Genomic DNA, 18,196 nt, shown 5'->3' with positions numbered 1-18,196 from the left:
GCTGGAAGCTGCGGGCGAGTCCACAGCCGGGCGTCTCCCAGGCTAGGCTGTTGCTCGTTCTCACTGAAGGCACCTTTTCCTTGTGGCCACGCCCTCAAATCAATGCTCGATTTTAAAGAAAGGAGGGAAGCCTGCAGTGTCGGAAAACACTTTATTCCGAAGTTCCGGCAAACCAGCCCAGGAAGGGGCCGTCCTAGAACACAGGCCAGCCCCGGCCAGAGAGCCAGCTGTCCAGGCCACGGAAGGGCCACTGCTGCTGCCCGAGAGCTGGCTGTCACCCCGTCTGCTGTGGGTGGGAGCAACCCACCCACCTGGACCCTCCTGGGGGAGACCCAGCTGCCCCACTGGGGGAGTGTCTGCCACTCTAGCCCAGCAGCTGTAGTTCCAAGGACACTGGCTGGTGGAGAGAGGGCAGCTGGGGCTGTCACCCCCGGACAACCAGGGGGTTCTCGGGCTCACAGCCCCGGCCCCTCACGGCCTGATGCCAAGCTCCACCTGAGGCTGCGCTGGGCTCCTCGCCAGGGTCCCAGCCCGGCGTGCCTCTCTGCCACTCAGGGTCGGCAGCAGGGCAGAAGGACTCACACTCAGAGCCCCAAAACGGCGGCCCGTCTACGGGGCCTCGGGCGAGAGAGCCGGGCGGCCCGGCTCAGCTCCGCGGCTCCCGCGGCGGCCCAGCCCGGGGCCCCAGACGCCCGGTGTGCAGGGCTCGCAGGCGGCTGCACATCCTCCGCATCGCCAGCCGCTGGGCCTTGAGGCGCTTCCGCAGCCGCTCGTTGTCCTTCAGCGCCACGAAGAGTTTCCTTTTCAGGGCGTCCAAGTCCAACAGGGCGTAGCTGTGGTCCGAGGGGTGTGGGGGGCCGGCCCACTGCGCAGGCGTCTCTGCTGCTTCTGGTCTTGGGGGCGGGGCCTGCAGAAGGCACGTGGAAGGTAGGCGGTGCCAGAGGCAAAGCTCGTCCCTGGAGGGACAGGTGGGAAGGCCCCGGGGTCCCTTCTCGTCGCTCACCTGACGCACTGTGGCTCTTACTGTTGGGGGGAAGCCTGCAGTCGGGCCACGCCCTGTGGTGCTCACGGTTAGCCGACCAGTTTTCCTTCCTTTGAGGCAAATCCGCCCCGCGCCACCCCCGCGAAGACCAACCTGCCACGTGCCACCTTTCTGCCTGGGCTTACCTGTCCTGCAGGGGCTCTGGCGCTGGGGGGCGGCTGCAGCGCTTCCGAGGCAGAGTCCGTCTTCCTCCCCGGGCCTCGATCCCTGGCGCCCTCCTCAGGAAGAACCTGGAAGCGCAGGCATGGCTGCAGGGCGGCCCAGCCACAGTGCAGACCGGCCCCCAGCGCGGACTGGCCACGGCGCAGACTCACCTTGTCCTTCCCGGAGTCAGCACTTCCGCCCTCCGCGGCCGGGTCTGTGTCCTCCCTCTCCAGCTGCAGGGAACACGGGGCTACTGTGCGTGGGCAGCCCAAGGCTTGGCCCAGTCGGGGGGTGAGAGAGAGGCCTGCGCCCCGAGAACCTCACGCTGGTCCCCGTTCTCAGCCCAGGTTTACCCAGTTAGACTGGGCCCTGAAACCCCACCCGGCTCCACCTCCGCCCACCGTTATCTTCTCGCTAAAGATGGACCCAAATCTTGGGCCAAAGGACCTAATCTGTCATGTCACCCCAGGGCCTGGCGTTCTCCTAGACGCAAAGCTTGCTCACAGGGGCGGCCCTGTGGTAGGACACGCCCACCTCGGGGCCTGCCGCCCCGGCACTGGGGCGCAGATCAGAAACGCGCCCCCCACCCCCGGGGTTACCCAGAACCCTCTGGGGCAGCCACGGCCACCAACGCATCAGCGATCAAACTGCTGTATCAGCAGGCCTGCGCTGAGAGGGGCTTCGGGGGGACTTGCTAGCAGTGGGCACGAAGCTTCAATTAAGCAGGACGGTGACCCTCGAGAGCGCCGTTGTACGTGGTGCCTGCAGGTCACAGCGCCCTACTGTGCGTTCAGAGGTTTGAGGGCCTCTGGCTGGTGGGGCTCGTGGACCGAGCGCCGGCCTGTGAGTCCCAGTCAGGGCACACGCCGGGGCTGTGGGCCAGGCCCCCAGTAGGGGGCGCGTGAGAGGCAACCCACCAATGTTTCTCTCCCTCGCTTCCTCTCTAAAAATATATACAACTTGCTTTTTAACTTTGAGGGTAGGTCTCATGTTAGCGTTCCTCCCACAATAAAGTTTTACTCGTGTATAAATAAAAATAAACGGCCTTCCGTAGCACAGAGAACAGCCAGACAGGCCCGGACTGCCCCAGACAGGGTTCTGCTGTCGGTCGGAGGCGGTGAGAGGAGCCCGTGGCCTGGAGGCCGCTGGCGGGCAGGAGACCAAGGACAGGGAACCCACGGTGCGGCGGGCGGGGGCAGGTGCTAGAAAGCCCAGCGGGCAGGACAGGCAGGAACGGCCCGCCTGCAGAACCATGAACGTGAACGTGGACCTGGACAAGGGGGCCACCTGCATGCGGACCTCTGGGGGAAACCACTGGGCGAGGGGGAGATGGCAGGCAGAGGCCGCGCAGGTTTGCCTGCAGCTGGCGCCTGTTCTGGCCACGGCCCGGGACTCCCGGTCCCACAGCCCCCTCTGCTCTCCTTCCCAATAAAATCACTCTCGCAACAGGCGTCCGCCTGCCTTCTGTCTGTCCCACCACTTCTCCGCCTTCCAGGCTCAAGCAGGTGCCCCGTGGGGCCCACCCTCTGGGACTCTGTACACCTCTAAGATTTATGGAATTCGGTATAATCCCCCTCATGGCTTCAGCAACCCGTGGTCCGTGAGCTCCCGTCTGAGCCACCCCTGCACACCCCACCCCACCAAGACACGTTCCCTCCGTGCCCACTCCACCAGGACATCAGACTCAACGTGCAGGCAGCCCTGGTCCCCAGGGGTTCGGCAAGCTCCCTCCGTGGCCTCCGCCCTATCAGCCCACGGGCTCTGCAAAGTCCTTCCACGCAGTCCTCTCATCACAGGCTCACCTGCAGCTCAGGCAGCCGTTACCAGACTCACCTGGGCCACAGCAGGGGCCCCTGAACAGCTTCCAGCCGGATGGAGCCTTCTGAAGCCCCGCCCCAACACTGAGCTCACCCAAAAATCAACAGCAGCCCCAAGCCATCCCCGTCCACAACCCTCCAAGCAGCCAGGGCCCGTGCTGCTCCCGACTGTCCCCAAAGCCCTCCCAGCCGCTGGCCTGTCCGTGCTGTGCACATCCTCCTTCGCGCTGCCCCGGCATCGGCCTCCCGGGCTGGACAGCGCTCTCAGCCGGCGCACAAGGCGCACCGTGGGACCCCGGCAGAGGCGTGCTGAATGGCAGTGGCACAGCCTCTGGCTTCCCGATCGGAGGTGTCCAAGCCCCAGCTGACTCCCTGCAGGAGGACGAGGCCTGAACGAGGCTCAGCAGCTGCCTTCTGCTGGGAAGCCGTCGCCGCACGGCCTCGAGCCCACGTGGGACCAGGCAGAAGTGAGTGGCAGGAAGGGCCGGGCTCTCGCCACACTCGCCGGCGGCTGCTCCAACAGCACCCAGCCGTGAAGCACGACTCACTCTACATCGGCTTTCCGTTGGGGACCCCCTCGACCGAAGGTCGTGGCCAGCAGGGCCCTCGCTGCAGCCTCCGTCCCTGCCAGCGCCACCCCTGCCTGCCGGGAGACGGGAGACCCGGGGGGGATGGGGGTGCTACCCCGGCAGGCCGGCTCCGCAGAGAGAAGACACAAGTGTGTTCACCTGCGTGGCGTCCTGGAAGGCGAACACCGTGGGCACGGCGTTGTGCTTCAGGTTCTTGCGGTTCCCGAAGGCGCTGAAGCACTCGGGGCGGAAGTGCTCCGAGCAGATGACCGTGTGCTGCTTGGGCTCGAAGTCGCCCCGACCGATGTTCAGCACCCACTCCTTCAGGAGCTCAGGCCGGCTGAACGGGAACCTGAGGGGCAAGGAAAGAGCGGGCACGGGCGAGTGAGGCTGAGGTCGGCCCTTCAGAGCTGCCCGGTGTTCTCCCTCCACCACACGGCGTTCTGGGCTGCGTGCATGATCCAGGAACCTCTGTCTGTTAAACGGCGTCCAGCGTCTGGAAGGTAAGGCATCCTCGGCAGGAAACGAGGCCATGAGCATGGCCCAAGAGCTGTCTCCGAGGCTACATGCACCAAGTAAGCCTTCCCTCGTCCCCTCGGGAGCCGGCGAGGAGGGGCCCGTTCAGGGTGCTGGGGGATGGGAGCGAGACAGCCCCACCCTCGTCAAGCCCACATTCCAGACAGGGCAGACGGATAGCAAGCCAGACAGGTGAAGATCGTGCAGGGACGAAGAGTAGGATGTGGTCAGGAAAGGCCACCAGCGAGATGTCGTTGAGTGGGAGCGTGACCCTGTGGGTACCAGAAGGAAGAGCAGCCCTGGCCCGGCAGCTCCATGGGTGAGAGCGACACCCCAACACGCCAAGGTTGCGGGTTCAGTCCCCAGTCAGGGCACACACAGGAATCCACCAGTGAACACACGGATGCACGGGGCAACAAATCACTGTTTCCCTCTCCCTCTCTCTTCCTCCCTCCATCCCTCCCTCCCCGCTTTCTCTCTAACAAATCAATAAATTAAAAACAAAAGTCAAACAGCCCAGGTTAAAAAACAAAGGGAGATTAGTGGCAGGCGTGTGCCTGGCGTGTCCGAGTAGTGACCGAGGCAGGTTCCGGCTGAAGCGGAGGAGTGGGGACTGAAGGACATGGGTCTCGGGCAGATGGGGGGCTCCTGGAGGCTCTGGACAGGGCCAGGGGGTGGGGAGGAACAACCAAGCCCACCCTGGCTGCTGCAGAGAGGTACGAGGTGGCTGGAGCGTGAGCAGGAGGAGGGGATGTGTGGGCAGATGTGGGGGATATATTTCAAAATCCACGCGACAAGGGTTGCCTGTGGGCCATGAAACGGAGAAGCGTCGCACATTAAAGTGGAAGGAGGCAGGAGGAGCAGCAGCTCTGGGACCTGGGACCTTCGGTCTTAGGTGTTAGATGTTACATGTGAGGTGCCTTTCAGACACCCACATGCTGACTGGGGTGGCGGGTGGACACCGGTCTGCAGACGGCCATGTCGGGGGTCTACCCCACACCAAGGGCAGCAAAGTCCCGGGTGCAGGTGGTGCTCGCAGAGCAATGTGGGCGGGGACAGCCCCCGCCACGGCCCGTCCCAAAGTGCTGCAGTGTCTAGTGTTGAAACGAGGAGGACCCAGCAAAGGAGGCTGAGCAGGGACACTGTGACAACGGAAAAGGCTGAAAGGTGTCCTAGAAGGGGGTGTCTCAAGGGGTCGGAGATCAGGTGTGTCAAATGCCGCAGAGAGACCACCTCATTCCGCAATGAGACCCTGCGTCTGCCACCCTGTGGGCCACTGGGGACGTGCCAGAGCCCGTCTGTGGGAGCAGCGGGGGCACGAGTCTGACGGTAGCGGGCTTGAGAGCGAATCGAAGCCAACCCCGCCCTCAGGCGTGCGCCTGATAGAAACATACAGACGCGTCCCGGCAAACACGCCAGCAAAAATGTCAAGCCATGTGCTTGCTATGGCAAACACAGGGGGAACCAAATGCCCGTGAGATCTACAACAACAAATAAATGCTGGTTTGTGCGGTCGGTGGAATACTATGCAGCAATGAAAAAGAATGAACAGCCACCAAGTGAAACAAAAATGACTCCCAACTTCGGACGAAAACAAGGGGGTTCAAGCCCTGGCTGGCATAGCTCAGTGGATTGAGCTCAGGCTGTGAACCAAAGTGTTGCAGGTTCAATTCACAGGCAGGGCACATGCCTGAGTTGCAGACCACGGCCCCCAGCAACCACACATTGATGTTTCTCTCTCTCTCTTTCTCCCTCCCTTCCCTCTTTAAAAACAAATAAATAAAACCTTTTTTAAAAAGGGGGGGTACTATGGAAAGCAGCCCCCGGAGTGACCTGATCAGAAATTCCTAATGAGGCAGGTCATGCTGGGTAGTTACACCCCAGGCCTATAACTTCTTGAGTAAAAGGTTTGTCTTTGCCTTGTCTACTGCCTTTGTGCATCTATGTTAACTCTCCCACAAGCTGATCCCCACTTCGCTTTCTCCCACCCTCGCATAATCTCTGCATTCCCGCCTTAGTTTCACACACATAAAAGAAATTTGGAAGCCTATAAAATCCTCCACAGGTTTGGACGTTTCTATCGATGACACAAACACAGTGGCGGGAAAAAAAACCAGGAGGAAAGTACACTGTGTGAGTCCACTCCTCAAGTTCAACACAGGCCAGAGCAATCCCTGAGGAAAGGCAGGGTGGGTGTGGGCCACCCTGGGGGACGGGGGAAGAGGAGGGACAGGAAGGGGGTGCTGTTGCGGGCCTCCTGGGGGCAGGCGATGGGCCATTTCTCCGCAGTCACCCAGGGTGTTCATTTACTTTGTTAACTTGGTTGAGCTGTGTACTTGTGATTTGTGCACTTTCCTGTATGTGTTATATTTCAAGAAAAGCACTTACGCTGCAATAGAAAATGTTAATAGAAATAAAGACAACGAGTGCAGCAGCCCTTTGGGGCGCAGCTCTGAAGGAACAGAAACGGGCGCGTGAGGGCGGGCTCCCTGGCAGGGACCTACCTGTTCCAGGGCCAGGCCCCGCCCAGGGCTCCACCACCACCACCACCACCACTCCCCACCCCCCACCCCCGCGGACTCCCGCCAAGTCAGTGTCCCACACACACACCCCCCCAGGACACTCTCCCGCCCTCCAGCCTTCCTCCTTCCGGATGCGGGGCCCGCTCGTGGCTCTGCATGGGCAAGACGCACCGCAAAGCAAGGCGGCGGCAGCTTCGTAGTGAACGCCTACGGCATCAAGCCCCCGGGACGTGGGGAGCACCACCGCCCAAAGGACTGCAGCGGGCGCCGGGGGCTGCGGAGGTACCGCCCGGATGGACCTGAGCTCGCAGCAGGCACGCCCTCGGCCTTCCGCGACAGGTTGGCGCCAGGCTGCGCGCCCAGCGTTCCGACCGCATTCCCGTGCGCCCAGGCTGGCCGAGGCGGCGCGGGGTGCTGGGCCCTTGACTGCTCCAGTCCCCAGGCCGCAGGCCACTCTGCCCCCGAGGCAGCGGGGCAGCGACCCTGACATCCCGGTCCCCCCAGCGCCCCAGGCCTCGGGCTCAGTGGGGTCCGCGGCCCCCTGGCCCGGGCGAGGCGGGCCCAGCAGCAAGGCCCCTGGGCCCCCGGTGCCCCCGCCCCTCACCGGTGGAAGGTGAGCTGCTTCCTGCGGTTGCTGTAGCGGTTGCAACACTGCCGGGCTGCGCAGGACTTGGGCATCTCCAGACCCTAGGCCCCGGCTGCCCCTAACAAAGATGGCGGCGGCGAAGTCTTCGGGCGCAGGCAGGCCAGAGGCGGGACTGGTCGGTGTGGGTGGGCGTGGCCTGTGAGAGGGAGGGGGCGGGGCTGCCCGGAGGTGCTGGAGGGTCTGGCTCTGCTTCTTGGTCAACTCCCTGCGCTGTGCCCGCCACCAGCGTCGCCCGGAGTTTGGAAGGGCTCCGGGTTTTTGCCCCAGTTCGCTGAAGCCCAGCGCCCTCACCTCGTTTTGGGGTCCCCCAAACTTGACACCCAGAAACAGCGTTGGACAACTGGAAACCGGAGAAAGGCCCAGTGCCCAACTTGGCCAGTATTTTCAAAATTTTAGGTGCCGAGACGCGTTTTGGCCGCTGGAACCAGGCGGCCCCAGATTGGGGTGAGGCAGACAGAGGTCAGAACAGGCTCCGGCACTGCGAACCCCAGGTGTAAAGGGGCTGGATATGCACCCCCAGGAGACCCCAGACCCGCCTGCAGAACCTCAGAGGCTGCAGCTTTTACAAAGCAGGGTAACCTCTCAGTGGGGTTTAAGCTCAGTTTGATGAAGAAATTGTGAAAGCAGCCCTGGCCGGCGTAGCTCAGTGGATTGAGCACGGGCTGCAAACCAAAGTGTCGCAGGTTCGATTCCCAGCCAGGGTACATGCCTGGGTTGCAGGCTATAACCCCCAGCAACTGCACACTGATGTTTCTATCTCCCTCCCTTCCCTCTCTAAAAATAAATAAATAAAATCTTAAAAAAAAAAAAGAAATCGTGAAAGCTATTCCTGTCTATTCATACAATGGTTTGCTTTTGGAGAATTTACTATGAAAGTAGATTAAGGGCTGTGGGTGTTCTTCATCCTGCTAAACCAAACTCGACTTGAACTTCCCGTGTTTTCTTGTCACCATGGCTTGGGGAGGCGGTGAGGGGAGAACACAACTGTCCCGGGGCACAGACCTCAAACACCTGAAGGTGGACACGAACCTCAAAGTAGCAATATCTTTATTTACAAAATATACAGTTTCACAGAAACAGCTTCGTTTTTACACATAAACTTTATAATTACACAGAACCACGTAAACGATGTTAAGTGTCTGGCCTGGCCAAAGCCAACGAGAGGGGCTTGCTTTTGGGGTGACACCTTTCCCTCCCCTCACTCCATCAGCCACCACCCAGGAGCCCCTAGACGGGCCATGCCTAATTTGCATAAAGCTGATTGCAGCTGCCAGCTCAACCAACACAAAACCGAGGTGTCTGGACTTCGTAGACACTGCCCACGGGGACACAGCTGTCAGGAGAACAAAAAGGAAATGAAGCAACGAACTGAGTGAGATGAGTGTCAAAGCCTTCCAGGGGTCGCTGGGCATCGCACCTTCTGAGAGCACATCACAGAGCAACTGCCAGTGCTGGCCGCTCGCTGTAAAACCACACGTACTCTTACATGCACTTTTAAAACTCTGTGGAGTTTAAAAACAAAAATGAAAAAGAAAGAAAGAAACACACTGGACCTTTGGCTACTCTCACGGTGAAGACACTGGACAGGCAACGTCCTGGGGCAGATCTTTGGCAAATTCCTCCCCCGCTCCTGCGTGGCTGCCCTCGTGGGAGCCAGGGTCAGCTGTCTGAGGACAAGTCTGTTTCTGACCCAGCTTACTCTCTCTTTCCACGGCACGACTTCCCCCTCAGGGACCTCTACAATAAACTGGGTTTCAAAAGCTACGTCTATTTTTGTGTTAATAGTAAAAGCAACAGAACTGAACACAACAAAGGCAGTTAGCTGGCTGGTCAAGCATGAATGACACTAGGACAACACGCGGGCTCTGCTGAACCGGTCACAGCTCAAACCCCAGGTGCTTCTTCGGGGTGCAGGTGGAGGGAGCCCCCCTGCGGGCCCGCGCAGGGTGCCCCGTGGAGAAGCCCCCGGCGGGGAGACTGGGCTCCCTCCTGCTGTAAACACACATGACCAACTTGGGCAATCTTCCCTTTTCATGCTTTTACAAGAAACAGTATTCGTGAAAACACACCCATCCGTTTAAAAAAAATTTCTGAGAACACGTATCGGAACTGCTAAAACACTGTCAGTCTGAGAGCAAGCTGAAGCCCTCCCCCGCAGGGCCCCAGGGCTCACTGGGGCAGGGCCTGTCAGGCCTCGGGGACGGACTCCCCAGCTTCTCAGAGCTGGGCCCTCGGGGTCTCCCAGTCCCCCTGCGAGCAACTCTGCACAGTTCAGTGGCATGTAACTGGAGGCCAACGTTACCCTATCACTCTCTCACTCACCAAAAAGGCTCCGGGTCCTAACCTTGGCCTGTGGAACCAGCAGGCCAACCTGTACTAGGGACACTGAGAACCACCCGGGGAGAGGCCGTCTCCCGTCTCCCTTTACCCATTAAGCCAGGAACGCCGTTCCCGAGTGACTGCCTAACTCTTACGCTGCTACTGGAACAAGGGGAGGGGAAGAGGTGAGGAAGGACCCCCAAGTGCCCCCTTGCTTCAAAACACCCTGCCTGGGCACCCACTGGCTCCCACAGGCCAAGTGGAGAAAAATGGCACCCAGGCAAAAATCTGCCAATACTTTTGGCTACATCGTGCAAATAGACAGGATTTTTACATCGTGCAAAACAGGAAACTTGAGTTATGAACATGGGCCACCTCCATCCCCCAAGAAGCAACCCTCTTTCTACAGCGCAGCAGCCACACACTACCCTTTTTAACGAACAGAAGGAAACCTAAGGACCACCGGCTTGCCCGCGCCTCCAGCTCCTCTCGGAGGGAGACAGAGTCCAGCAGGCAGCCCCGGGGGCAGAGGCGGCACGGAGGCAGGGGGGAGAGCGAGCCACTGAGGGAGGGGAGGCTTTGATGGTGGCTGTACAGACATTTACGGTAAAAGACTTACACTTGAGGAAAACTTTGCACGTATGGCTGTTTGTTAACAGGCCGGGGAAACACCCGTCCCCAACACAGCGGAAGCAGGGGTAACAGCACTTGTTCTAACCGGTGGGAGTTTGTTAACAACAGCAAGAACTCACAACTACCACGGACCTTCCTTTTCGGCCGCACCAAACCCGCTGCGCTGGAGCGCGGAGCCCGCCTCCAGGGCAGAGAACACAGCTCCGGCGGCAGCGGCTCCGGCCTGCGAGGACCTTATCAGTTACCGGCTATGTACAGTGAGACCTCGGACAGCCTGTCCTTTTGCTTAGGCACCTGAATGGCAGGGTCTGCCCGCACCGGAGCTGAGAGTTCTGTGCTCAACTGAGAAAGGGCCCAGAGCCCACCGTCCCTTCCGACTCTTCGCCCGCAGCGTCCTCCCTCCCTCGCCCGCGGTCAGTCCAGGAACAGCTTCCGGGAGCCCATGCGGGAACGGTTGGAGCGGCGGATGTCGAACTTGGAGTCCCGGCACTTTTGGCAGACGAACACTTCCGGAACGTTGGACTTCCGGATTTTGGCACAGGACAGGTGAATCCAGGTGTGGCACTCGTTACACTCGATCATCGGGCGGCCGGCGAAGGGCTTCATGCAGAAGCAGGTGACGAGGTCCCACGAGTCGTCGTCTGAAGGACACAAACAGGTAAGGGCAAGGAGAACATCTCGCGACCCCTCCTCCGCACGGGGAACTCCTCTGCGTCAGCGAAGCCGCGCCCGGGGGGGGCAGAGCAGCCGATCTCAGTGACCGACCAGGCTGCCACTTTCCCTCAAGGGAGCCACCACCGCCCTCCCTCGGAATGCAGTGCGTGCACGGGCCCCGCAACCTGGGGCCCCGCGGCTCACCGCGGGGGTGTGTCCTTAGGGGCTGCGTCGTTTTTACATTTTAAGGTCTGGCTTGGAGGCTCAGCCACCCCTAGCTGCGACCACCCCCACTCCCCGGCAGCTCGGGGCCCACCTCCCCGCACCCTTCTCCTTGGAGGTGGCGGGCACAGTTGGAGGAAGGGACGGCCCCGAGACTCCGGGTCCCGCTCCCCCCTTCCGCCCACCGGCCGCCAGCGTGGCCGTCCTCCGGCCCACTCACCCGAATCCACCATGATGTCCTCGTCGTTGCCGGTGCTGTCCTCGTCGCGGAACACCACCTGCTTCCCCTGCCGGACGATAGTCCGTTTGCCTTCAGTCTTTATCTCCTTGACCTGGTCGGGAGTCGCGGCGGCACAGGACCCGCTGGAGGGAGTGTCGGAGTCCCAGCCCGAGCAGGGGTCGCCGGGGGCCTGGGGGATGCCCTGCAAGGCGGGACTCGTGGGGGTCTCCGCGTACGGGTCGGCGGCCTCCAGCTTCAGCAGGCTGCCCATGTACCCCTCCTTCACAGGCACGTCGCTGTCCCTTCGCTTCCTCTTCTTCTTCTTCTTCAGCTTGTCGGTCTTCTTTCTGTCCAGCAGGAAGTTGCTGGGCTTGGCCCGCTGAAGGAGGGCGGGCTGCAAGTGGCCAAAGCAGCGATCCGAGACGGGCAAGGGCACGCCGGACGAGATGTCAGCGAAGCCGGCGTCCCAGCCGTCGCTGTCGATGGTGCCCGCCGTGCTGTTGGCGGGGCTTGGGCTGCTCCTCAAGGGCAGTTCCTGAAAGGGCAGGGGCAGAGGCGGCGGGTTCCCGTTACTTCGCCCAGCCCCCGGCACCAAGAGCGGCCCCGAGCAGAGCTCCCCTGGCCGGCTCAGGCCCGCAGACTCGCGCTCTCACAACCTGAGCCTCCCAGCTCTCGTCAGCACCCCTCTTTCGGAACGGTGGCATTCGGTGCGACCTCCCAGACAGAACGTGGACCCGTGAGAGGGGGCCTCCTGCCCTGGCTGAACCCCCCGGAACCGGGCTGACGCTCCGTCAAGTCTCTGTGAAGGGAGTGAAGACACACTCTCCAACACACGTATCCTTCCAGCCGTACATCTCCCTCCGTCTGTCCTCCCACAGGATGGGTTTCTTTTAATTAAGTGAATTTAAATTAGTTTTGAGAATTTCCCAATACTTTTTTTAAAAAAAACTAGAGAAGAGCCCTGGCTGGCATAGCTCAGTGGATTGAGCATGGGCTGAGAACCAAAGCGTCGCAGGTTCGATTCCCAGTCAGGGCACATGCCTGGGTTGCAGGCCATAACCCCCAGCAACCGCACATTGATGTTTCTCTCTATCTCTCTCTCTCTCTCCCTTCCCTAAGAAATAAATAAATAAATCTTTAAAAAAAAAACAAAAAACCACTAGAGATGTCCCAAAATACTGCAAACATCAGAGCGGGCACTCATTGCACTAAAGCAGTGAGTGCGCTGCAGTCCGGCCCCTCCAGACCCCCGAGCGCTTTCCTTCCAGCGACGACGGTCTGCGTGGCACAGGGCAGGCACGGCCCGCCCAGCGGCAGCGCAGAGGCTGCGCCCGCGCTGGGGTGTGGCCCCCACGGACACCGCGCCCTTCTCTTTGGCCTCAGTCAGCGCACACGCGGTCGGCCTCCGAGGCTTGAGGACCACGGCAGTGCTGGTCTACGGCTCTGCCCATGTCTTGCCCCCCCCCAACCCCTGGAACCGTGAGAGACTCCGGCCACCGGCCCTGGAGGCTCTGCAACGTCGTACGCACAGCAACCGGGAGGCTGCTCGCAGACAGGTGGCCATCGGGCTGAGGCCTGGCTCCACCCCTCATCAGCCCGTGACCCAGAGCAAGGAGTCCCCTATCTGTGCCCATGGGGACAACAGCCCTGGCTGTGGCTCACTGGATCGAGCGCCAGCCCGCAAACCAGAAGGTCACAGGTTCAATGCTCAGTCAGGGCACATGCCTGGGTGGTGGGCCAGGTCCCCAGCACGGGACACGAGAGGAGCAACCACACATGGATGTTTCTCTCCCTCTCTTTCTCCCTCCCTTCCCCTTTCTCTAATAAGTAAATAAAGTCTTTAAATGGGGACAAACAGTATCACCCGCCTCATCCCATTCTTAGGGCCAAAAACAGTGGCTGGCCGTAGACACCAAGCACTCAGTAATGGCCGGCCACCGAGGCGGGCAGAAGGGGAAGGCGGGCCCTGATGCTGCGGGCACTGTGTGCGGTGCCGGGCGGGCACACGCAACACTGGGAGCAACACTCCGTAAGGTGTGGGGCGGTCTGACCACTATGCCGCACACTGAAACCAGTAGAAAACCGTACTGAATCTAAACTGTAACTGAAAAACACAAGTTTTTAAAAAGCAGGCAGATAGCAAATGGTTATTTTCAAGCAAACTTTGAAAGTTTACTAATCATTTCTAGACGAGCCTTCATTTCATGCCCCACCAGGGTCTGAGAAGCCATTTCCCAGGCTGGTCCGAGTTCCCAGGAAAGACCCCTGCCCAACTACAGTCTGCAGCCCTCCCGCGCACCCCTGCCCGACGGCTTCCCCGCCTCCCGGCCTCCCTGCCAGCGAGAACGGGCTCGCGAGCGCTGAGGACTCGTTACCTCCTTCGGGTAGGGGATGTAGCCCGCGTAGGCCAAGACAAAGGTGCAGAATTTGTTGAAGTCCTCCACGGTCCTGCGCCTCTTGTAGCCGGGGGAGTATTCCTGCCAGCAAACCAGAAAGGGGCGTGTTTGAAGGCGGACAGTTGCAGGTGGAACCGCGGAGACAAACCAGGCGAGCCGGAGTTTGTATTACGGCCAGCCACGCAAAAACACGCGGAAAAATTTACAACCACGCAGACGAGATAAGGCAGGCTCGGGTCAAGACACAGCACTGCGTCCAGAGGGCTGCGAGCGGGGTTGCCATGACTTTATGCCAAGGATACCGGGAAGCTGGGCAGGAGATAAGAGCCTGTGCACAAGCCCACTTCTTGAGCACGCACGGGCTCTTTCTGGCATTATCTGTGTGCTGCTACGGGCCTATCAGCTCCAATAACTACTTTTTTTTGCTACGGATTTTCCATCTTGAAAACCAAGTGCGGCTGCAGCTGTAACTGAAGCATTCAGTGATTTCGAAAGTCAACCACTTCTTATCCTTTCCAGCTCCTCAGGCCCGACCCCTCCCCAGCCAGGCCGCCCGCCAGAGGGCCCCACCACCGCAGGGCCCCACCACCGGGTCTCCGGAGGAGGTGCTTCCTTCTGGTCCCTCTGCTGCTCCAGCACCCCGGGGCCAAGCACCCCAATGTTTCTCGACTGAGAGAATATACCAGAAACACCCCTGCTAGTCGTATTTGCACGGTGAAGATAAAATATTAGCGGTTTTGGCTTGCGAGTTGCATCCCCATTCAACCTAGAAATGCCCTCAACAAAAATGGACTTTCTTCCGAAAAGAAGAGCAGCTCAAGGAGAAAAAAACCTTTATTTGCTACTGAGCAAAACAACTGCACTTTACTCCGGTTTATTTGACTAGCGCATCTCCTGAGATTTTTCTTTAAGCGTTTCGTCAGCTACCCCAACCCCATCCCGAGGTGCCGAGCTGACATTTGCAGAGCCCAGGGGCCCAGGGCCTCGTTGAGGTGGGGGGGGGGGGGGGTTGGGGGTGGACTCCAGAGCACACCCCACCCCAGAGCAGGGCCGAGAGAGCGGCGCCGCACGACCGTGGTGCGGGCAGGCTTCCTTCCAAGAGCGCCACTTCGCACTTCGTATTTTTTTCAACTTGGTTCCTACGAGCCGCCTTCTCCCCCCTGCACCCCTCGACCACCGGACCCCGGGAGGCGCGCAGGTCCGCGGAGCAGGGGCTCGGCGCCGGACCCGGCGCGGGAAGCCAGGAGATCCTGCCTCCCCCACCCCAGGAACGACTGACCGCCCTCCCTCCGGCTGCGGCGGGAGGGCCGCGGCCCTTGGCCCTCAAACTCTCGGCAAGAACAACTATTTCGGCGGGGAACGTGCCGAAGTGGGTCAGGGGCCGGGGCGCCGAGTGGCAGGCGGCAGCGCCCTCGGGCGCGGGGCGGGGGACCTGCACCGCCCCCACCCAGTCCGCCCCGCCCGCCCCGCCGACTTTAGGGAAAGCAGATGGCGGTGCAGCCCCCTCCCACCCTCCCGCGGAAGCCGCCCCCCGCCGACACTCGGCCCCGGAAGGTGCGGGGCCCTGCCCGCTGGGGAGGGGGCGCGAGAAGCCGGCAGGACAGGGGCTCCGGGGCTGATAGGGCCCGCGAACCCCGGAGGCGTCAGCTTGGCGGGAGATACCCAGCAGAGCCTCCCGCGGCCCGACCCGCATCCCGGACTCCGGGCCTCTGGCGGGGAGAAGGGACCGCGTCGGGGGCGCCAACCGGGAGAACCGAGAGCCGATCCCCGGAAGGAGGAATGGGAGGCGGGGCGAACAGAGCCCGCGGGCGGGGGGCGGGGGCCCCGAAGGGGGATGAGAGCGCCCGGGGAGGGGGGGGACCGGGCTCGGGCCCCCGCTCCGGTGAGAACCCCGAAAGACAAGGCTCCCCCGAGCCGGAGGGGCGGGGGCCGCGCGGGAGTCAGGGGGCGGGGCGCGGGCCACTGGGCCTGGGGATTAGGGAAGCCGGCGGGGGCGCGCCGAGCAGAGTCTGCGTCCGAGGGGGGCCGCGAACCCCTCCGGGAGGGGGGCGGGGGATTCCTCCGAGCAGCGGGAGCGCGGGGCGGCGGCCCACGGTCCGAGTCCCCGGGGGCGGGGAAGCGGCGAGTGAGGCAGGCGGGCGGAGCCGGGGGCAAGGACAGGTCCCGAGGCTACCGAGGCCCGGGCAGGGTCGGCGCTGACGCCCGTGGAAGAGACGCCGAAGCAGGGGCCGGCAGGGAGGACCGGGCGCGGGCCCCAGTGGGGGGCGGGGCTGGGCACGGAGGGGGGGCGACGACGAGAAGCTGGGGGAGGGGAGGGTGGAGCTCGATAGCGGGGGTCCGGCCCCGGGGAACGAGGGAGCGGGGCGGGGGCGGTCGGGGGCGAGCCGAGAGCAGCTCTCACTCACCTCAGGGTGGAAGGCGGCGGCGCAGGAGTCGGAGTCCATGTTCAGGGTGGGGGGCGGCGGCTGTGGGAGTGCAGGGGCCGGGATGCCGCCACCGAGCCGTGGGGTCTCTCGGGGCTGGGGGCTCCGGCCGCCGCGGAGGACCGGGGAGGACCGGGGAGGGGTCGCCCCGGCTAGAGGTGATGGGGGCTCGGCGCGCCGCGCCGGGTCCAGAACTCTGCGCTCCCGGGCCAGCGACTCCACGGCCGAGCAGAGTTAGCGATGCAGCTCCCGCGGCGGGAGAGGCGGGAGAGTCACTGCGGGAGGGGGGCGGCGGCGGCGGCGGCGGCGGTGGCGGCAGCGAGCGGGAACCCGACCGGCTCCCCGACCTGACGCCCAGTTCGGCTCGTGTCTCAGGAGGGAGGGCGGGAGATCTGCGAGGCCTGTCGGGAAATGTAGTCTGAGGGGGACGGAAAGCCGATAGGGAGGGGGCGTGGCGCGCGGGCGGGCGCGGGGCATTCTGGGAGTTGCAGTCCCAGGCTTCGCCGCTGCGGCACACCGAGGCCGTCTCGAGGACTCCAACCCCCATAGAGCGCCGCGGCGACTGCGGAGGCCGGTCTCCGGACTGGAGACTGCCGGAGCGGGGGCGGTGCGGGGGCTCGCGCCGGCTCGGCGGTGGGGGAGGGGCGGTGCGAGCGGTAGCGCCTCGGTCTCTGCGGGGGCGGGGTGGGCCAGGGTCCCTGGGCGGGTGGGGGCGGGGCTGGCCGCCTGGGCCGCAGAGCGCGGAGACAGACAGCTCCTTTTTATCCTTGCGGACTGAGGGTTCGTTCCCCTTTGTGGGGTCGGGGTCCCCGCAGCCCGGGCGAGAGTGGGGGCGGTGGCGCTGACGTCGAGGCCACCCCCGGACTCGGCTTCCGGCGGGGGTTGGGGGGGGGCGAACTTTCTTTCGCGGCTGTGTGTTCGCTGGCCGGGCCCTCCTTGCGCTGGGGATCCGAAACCACGGGACCGAGACTCTTGGTCTCCGTAAGGTCCGGTCCGAGGTGTCGGGTGACCGCATCGGAACAGCTCTCCGGGCGTCATCAAGGTTTTAGGGGATGTCTGCTTAGATTCGCTTTTCTCCCCTCTTCGCCCAACCTTGGTTTTCTCACTTCATTTCCTGAGTGTACCCTTCCCAGGATTGTAACAGGGAGGCCAAAACGTGATCGAGACGGGGGGAATTGCCATTGACTTTGGGTATTGATACGGAATTGGGGAGCTCGCAGTGTGGACGCGCTGCTCCGCGGCGTAGTTTACAACTTCGTGTCGAAGGCTGGTTGACTCTGAACACCTGGTTGAAGATTAGCTGCTCTGCTCGGGTTACCGGGGGGAGGCCTGACAGTCTTTAACGTTTTCCAAAGAAAAGTCTATATGCAAAATGCAAATGGCTCCGTCGCATATGCTGTACCTTCGCAGACAAAAACTGTTGAAGAGGAGTAACGTAGCATTGTAAATTCAAATCACAGAGGAAGCTCGGATAGACTGAATCAAAGGGACGGTGGGAAGAACCCCCGAAAGAGAAGATGATTTCCAAGGGGGTGAAGGCTACTCGGCTTAGCTGTTGCTCTTTAGGTGGCTAAGGGACTGGGTGTATCTTGGAACTACAGGGTCCGGCAGGAGTAACGCTACTGAAGTGTGGTCGGTCGGGTGGGTGTAATGATTTTATAGTTTTAATTCGAACGTTTCTCCTACAATGCCATGTGGTGTGCTTGAGTGTGATATTGTTATTTTACATGCTTATGCTTTTGTAATTAAGAAAAGGGGGCGATATTTGTGTGGACCCCTTGCACTTTTCTGAGCCTCAGTTTTCTAACCTGTAAAAGTTTTAGCGTAGTACCGGCCCCAATAAATGATAGTTTACTGTTAATATTTTTAATGTTATTTCAGCAATATCTTCGAGGATTGGAAGACTCCCCAGCTGTGATAACAGACTGAGGTTCTTTACAAAGCTAGTGAGATGAAAATAGACATTGGGCTTCATTAACAACGCCTTAACAGAGTGGTCTTTTTCCGGTGATTTAGCCGGATCTGAATGTTCCCTGACCACTGTGGCCTGGACCGTGTCCTGAGCACAGCCCG

The 18,196-nt window shown here is 61.6% G+C and overlaps 2 protein-coding genes across 2 annotated transcripts; both read right to left on the bottom strand.

The window, feature by feature from the left end:
• Positions 1-132: 132 nt before the first annotated feature.
• Positions 133-7,875, bottom strand: THAP3 (THAP domain containing 3). The gene is made up of 5 exons (XM_028511560.2): positions 7,215-7,875; positions 3,732-3,924; positions 1,357-1,419; positions 1,168-1,272; positions 133-907 (listed from the first exon to the last, which is right to left on the bottom strand). The coding sequence occupies exons 1-5, from the start codon at positions 7,286-7,288 to the stop codon at positions 647-649; spliced, it is 696 nt and encodes a 231-aa protein (XP_028367361.1). The 5' UTR covers positions 7,289-7,875; the 3' UTR covers positions 133-646.
• A 407-nt stretch (positions 7,876-8,282) lies between these two features.
• Positions 8,283-16,479, bottom strand: PHF13 (PHD finger protein 13). The gene is made up of 4 exons (XM_028511558.2): positions 16,106-16,479; positions 13,680-13,781; positions 11,305-11,839; positions 8,283-10,849 (listed from the first exon to the last, which is right to left on the bottom strand). The coding sequence occupies exons 1-4, from the start codon at positions 16,142-16,144 to the stop codon at positions 10,623-10,625; spliced, it is 903 nt and encodes a 300-aa protein (XP_028367359.1). The 5' UTR covers positions 16,145-16,479; the 3' UTR covers positions 8,283-10,622.
• Positions 16,480-18,196: the final 1,717 nt, after the last annotated feature.

Source organism: Phyllostomus discolor, chromosome 5 (genome assembly GCF_004126475.2).
Source record: "Phyllostomus discolor isolate MPI-MPIP mPhyDis1 chromosome 5, mPhyDis1.pri.v3, whole genome shotgun sequence".
Classification (NCBI taxonomy): domain Eukaryota; kingdom Metazoa; phylum Chordata; class Mammalia; order Chiroptera; family Phyllostomidae; genus Phyllostomus; species Phyllostomus discolor.
This window is presented reverse-complemented; position numbering and strand designations above follow the sequence as displayed.